The sequence below is a fragment of the Seriola lalandi genome, unplaced genomic scaffold (assembly GCF_002814215.2).
Source record: "Seriola lalandi dorsalis isolate HSWRI2012SDOR001 ecotype SW California unplaced genomic scaffold, Sedor1 jcf7180002052080, whole genome shotgun sequence".
In the NCBI taxonomy this organism is placed as follows: domain Eukaryota; kingdom Metazoa; phylum Chordata; class Actinopteri; order Carangiformes; family Carangidae; genus Seriola; species Seriola lalandi.
This window is the reverse complement of record NW_019522633.1, coordinates 5,010-10,027: the sequence shown is the minus strand read 5'-3', so window position 1 is coordinate 10,027 and position 5,018 is coordinate 5,010. Positions and strand designations below refer to the sequence as shown.

Below are 5,018 nucleotides of genomic sequence, written 5' to 3'. Positions count from 1 at the left end.
AACACAACCCCAAAGTTTTCAAACTAAAACACAACCCCGGAGTTTTCAAACTAAAACACAACCCCAAAGTTTTCTAAATAAAACACAACCCCAAAGTTTTCAAACTAAAACACAACCCCAGAGTTTTCAAACTAAAACACAACCCCGGAGTTTTCAAACTAAAACACAACCCCAGAGTTTTTCAAACTAAAACACAACCCCGGAGTTTTCAAACTAAAACACAACCCCGGAGTTTTCAAACTAAAACACAACCCCAGAGTTTTTCAAACTAAAACACAACCCCAGAGTTTTCAAACTAAAACACAACCCCAGAGTTTTTCAGCAGTCCTGCAGATTTTCCAAAAGTCTCAGTTTTCAGGTCTCAAAAACTCCAGAGTCGTGTGGCCGTCGGGAGGAAACGTTGGAAATGAGATGCGTTTTTAAATGAAAACAGTGTGGACGTAGCCTCATTGTTGGCACTTCAAAGTAGACTTAACATCCGTTTCATGTGATCTGATCACCTGTAGTCAGCCCTAAGTTCAGGTGTGAACACACCTGAGATGCATATGAGATCTGACCCCTCCGACCTCAGGTCTGGACCACATGTTGTCACTTTCTTTGAGCAGGTGAATGTGAATTTGAACGTGTCCTGGGCCACATTGTAGAACAATGCTCTGTCCTCTGACACAGTTTACAATGAACCCAAAATATTTTACTATTTCAAATGGATTAAACTTTATTTCAGTGTAAGAGCTGATTTGCTCTTCCTCTCTCTGATTGGCTCTGACGGATGATCACTCTGCAGGTTGAGTTTGTCTCTTGAGAATAAAGTGAAACCAATGAGGAGGTGAAGTGTTTGAGTGCTGTGAATAAAGTGTGTGTGTGTGTGTGTGTGTGTGTGTGTGTGTGTGTGTGTGTGTGTGTGTGTGTAAGTAATTGTAATTGTTTTGCTAAACTTTTAGTGCCTCAAAGGAACTACATAGATAGATACAGCAGATGTGTATAGACAGATACTATATAGGTATGGATGGATAGAGATGATAGATAGATAGATGTAAATGGATATATGCACCAGCGTTAATGTTACTTGAATCTCTTTAACGATGATGTAAAACTCGCCATGTTGACAGAGTAGAGATGGACGACAGGTTCTGTGGCATCAGACTCCATCATGGAGGTAACTTGACTCAGAGCAACATGTCTTCCTGTCCGGCTGCTGTCAAACGGCCTTGGAGCGCCGTCTGTTCCCGCTCCTGCACGCTGCAGGATTTCCTCCCGGCGCAGCATCAGGAAATCCTTCAGTTCAGAGAGTCTTGTCGACTTCTGATCTTTTCCCCTGGGGTGAAATGTTCCCCAGCTTGTGAGGCGAGTTCAGCCTTCAGGACAGAATTAAAATATGTGTGAGAAGAGAAGACCAGAAAACCTGCTGTCAGTCGCCTCTGCAGCGACCTCCCAGTCTCTTAAATTATACTCAAGCACTTAAAATCCCCAGAGGCAGGTTTGAGTTCAGGCTACAACAGGTCAGCTGAGTTTCTTCATATTTTAATTGTTATTGTCTGATTCAGTGAAATTGTTCATATTTGCCAGTTTCGGCTCGATGGTTCCCTCCCTTCACCTGCTCCATGTGCTGCTGACATGCTCAGTGTCTCCGTTCATCTTCTCTCTCCACGCTCATTTAAATTCATTATCCAAGTAGTTTTTTGAAAATTAAATGGTATTAAATATGATATGTCTCACTATCATTAGAAATGAAAACTAAAATGACGGGAAATAAGAGATTGTGACGGAATTTTTACAACTATATCTGTAAAAATGATGCAACCTAACCGACCTCTGGGTTTCACCATAGATAGATATAAATATACACGATGGATGGATAGATAGATAGATAGATAGATGATAGATAGATAGATGGTAGATAGATAGATAGATAGATAGATAGGTAGATAGATAGATTGGTAGATAGATAGATAGAACTATGATGTTTTTCAGTTAAAATGTCTCAGTGTAACACGTGACGTTGTGGTTACTGTGTAGGTTTGTTTGCTTTACAGTAGAAATGTGACGCCACATCTGTTGGACTAATCTTGAGCTATAGCCCTGCAAGTAGCCACGCCCCCCTCGCAATGACCTGGAACTTGATTTAGTGCCACCTGCTAAAGGTAAAGACGTGATGCTTGTTTTTGTTTCACTCTCCCTCAGGTAAAGACGTGATGTTTTATGTGGCTGAGATGATTCCTAAACTAAAGACTCGGACCCAGAAGAGCGGAGGAGGGGACACCAGCTCTCAGCAGGGAGAGGGAGGGAAGAAGAGCAAGAAAAAGAAGAAATAGACACGCACCATTACATAACACATTTTTACTTTTAATCTCCCAGACTTGTTGCTTTGATTCATGGAGTATGGATATGGTAAAGTCAAATGGACGCTCGTTCAGCCGAACAGTGGGCTTCCAAAGTGAAAACATGTCCGCACCTTCAGAAAACTACCCACAGCTCATCGTTTCAACAGAGAACTCATTTTTGTGATGTTTCAGATGTCGAAGTGGAAGGGGGGATGTGTGAAGTGATAGATGAAGATATGCATCTGTCTTCCTGTTTAATACCTTCCCCCACGTTTTGTTAAATTCTCACAAGACCAGATGAATAAATGGTTAATTAAATAGATTTTGTCTTTGTTGGTTTAATCGGAGCAACTGGATTGTCCTCATAAAAGCAATCAAAGAAAACTTGTTGGTTGTTTATTTTGAAGTGTTAGCTTTGTGTTGCTAGCTGCGGTTTAGAACGGGTCCAGCTCAACGGGAAGTTGTTTTTTTTGTTTTTTTTTTTTTTCTTTACTTGAAGTAAAAGTTTTGATTTGTGAAACCAGGATTGGTTTCTGATCCAAATAAACCTGAGATGTGTCATTTCTATCTGCTGATCAATCAATGAACCATGAAGATTAACTGTTGCTGTGTACCAGCCCAGATTCATTTATTGTGACAGTATGTGGTTCACAAGCTGCTCCTTGTTGTTTTTGGCAAGGTCAGGCAAATTTATTTATAGAGCACATCATCATACACAGAGGTCATCCAATGTGTCAATAATGATGCAACAGAGCACAGCCTTTTATAAATTATGTTGAAATACCTCCCTTGTGTTTTGAGACGTACACCTAGGCCGATGATGTTACACAGCAGTAAGAAGGATAATGATAATCAAAATGGATTTTTCCAACACTGGCTACTGAATGAAAACTTCATGTAATAACATAACAATAATTCCACATTCACATGAAGAAAGAATTACAACTTAATGCTTTCTACAAAATAACCCTCTACAATAACCTTCGTTTATATTTAGAGACGTGCTAAATATAAATTGTACTTTTTTCCAGTGCATCAAATAACTACTGATGAAGTGAAACTATTCTGGTGGCACATTTCACCCTCCATACAGGACGACTGAGGACACTGTCATTGATCATAACCACAGCATCTCAACCCTACTTCGCTCAAACACCGAAGACATGAGGTAAATGAGGTAAGGACAATTAATTTTTTTATTCTTGAGAATGTTTTTATTTGCAAGAATAAATCAAGTATTTATACTAATTATTGTCATGCTTTTAATTTGAAGGGCTGATGACTGAACATTTGAATACAGTATCAGATGAAGAACAAAATGTGACAAACGGGGTGTGAAATCATCTATATAATTGAAATATTTTACTGACATAAGACAGAGCCAGTTTCCAGGTTTTTTCAAGGGGGATGAGGACTGATAACGTTTGACTTAAAGCTACAATCTCTTGTTGATGCATCACCAAGCTTTTCTTTTTGCTTTTCATAAAAGCAATTACTCTTATAGGAAAAAATTGTTTATGAGGTCAGCAGATGTGTTCACTAGTGAGTTAGAAATAATGCCGACCGGAACTCCAACTTGGGTATACGTTTTTCTTTTTTCCTTCTTGGAAGTAGCTGCTACTTTAAGGGTGAGCTTTTAGTAGCAAAAGTATTTGTAATTTGTTCTGCACAGCCTCAGGAGACAAAATCACCTACACCAGATTGTAACTTATAGCCTGAGCACTACATATTTTACAGCCTCATGCACAGTTAGTCGTCTGAATATATTAAACTGTTTGTCTTCATTAGTTAAATAAGTGTAAATGAACATAAAAGTACAATAACAACCACAAATTTCCATTGAAATTTGTTGATTTTGACAAATGTAAGATAAAATTACTGTGTGGTTAGACAGATTCAAAGCGTCTCTTATATGGCGGCTCAAAATCATGACTAAGCCCGAGAATTTCAGAACAGGTCAATCGTTTCGTGTGCCATAATGGAATCCTGTACGTCAATGTCTGACACTCAAGCAACAGTGTCTCCACTTCCACCTCCATATCTCTCAAAACAAACACCAGATGACCACATTCGTGAGAAAACATGGTCCATTTCAGTGCAATTTTAAGTCCCGAGAACCTCAGCACAACTCTTCCTGGTAAAACTTCGCACTCGCACATTAGTGTTGACACCAAGCTTGGAAGGTACAAGACATCCGTGGCGTTGTCCTTTGCACAGTTGTCAATGGTGACTGAGCCGTGGTTGAAAGCCAACATGTAAATGTCGTGTCCATCACCCCCGACCAGGTAATCGCCACCAGTGGACACCAAGATGTCGTTGCCGTCTGAGCCTTTGAGAAGTGAACTTTCATAACCAGACACCAAGATGTCAGAATAGATGGTGCCGATCACAATCTCTACATCCTTCAACATGTCCCCCTCAGCATCAGCGTAGCGGCCTTGTCCGGTCAACAGGTTGACATAAACACCTTTACCCTTCTCATGATCACCCCGGTAAAGAACAGCGTCTCTTCCGGGACCTCCGTCCACTAGATCTGCCCCTGGTCCAGGAATGAAGATGTCACTGCCGGAGTTCCCCATCATTGTGTCATTTCCATCCTCACCATAAAGAGTGTCGTCTCCCAAGCCACCAATCATGAGGTCAGCTCCATTTCCTCCAATCAGTGTGTCATCTCCTTGGCCTCCTTCCAAGACGTCA

At 40.5% G+C, this 5,018-nt stretch overlaps 2 protein-coding genes across 2 annotated transcripts in view; one reads left to right on the top strand and one right to left on the bottom strand.

Annotated features, from left to right (window-relative positions):
* Window positions 1-2,643, top strand: part of srp19 (signal recognition particle 19) — a 6,115-nt gene extending 3,472 nt beyond the window's left edge. Inside the window, exon 3 of the mRNA XM_087172120.1 lies at window positions 2,157-2,643. Within this exon, the coding sequence (XP_087028246.1) occupies window positions 2,157-2,312 (156 nt within the window). The 3' untranslated portion in view covers window positions 2,313-2,643. The remainder of the gene's footprint in view (window positions 1-2,156) is intronic.
* Window positions 2,644-3,512: 869 nt separating this feature from the next.
* Window positions 3,513-5,018, bottom strand: part of LOC147819588 (uncharacterized) — a gene marked incomplete at its 5' end in the record, with an annotated part of 6,512 nt that continues 5,006 nt past the window's right edge. Inside the window, one exon of the mRNA XM_087172119.1 lies at window positions 3,513-5,011. Within this exon, the coding sequence (XP_087028245.1) occupies window positions 4,208-5,011 (804 nt within the window). The remainder of the gene's footprint in view (window positions 5,012-5,018) is intronic.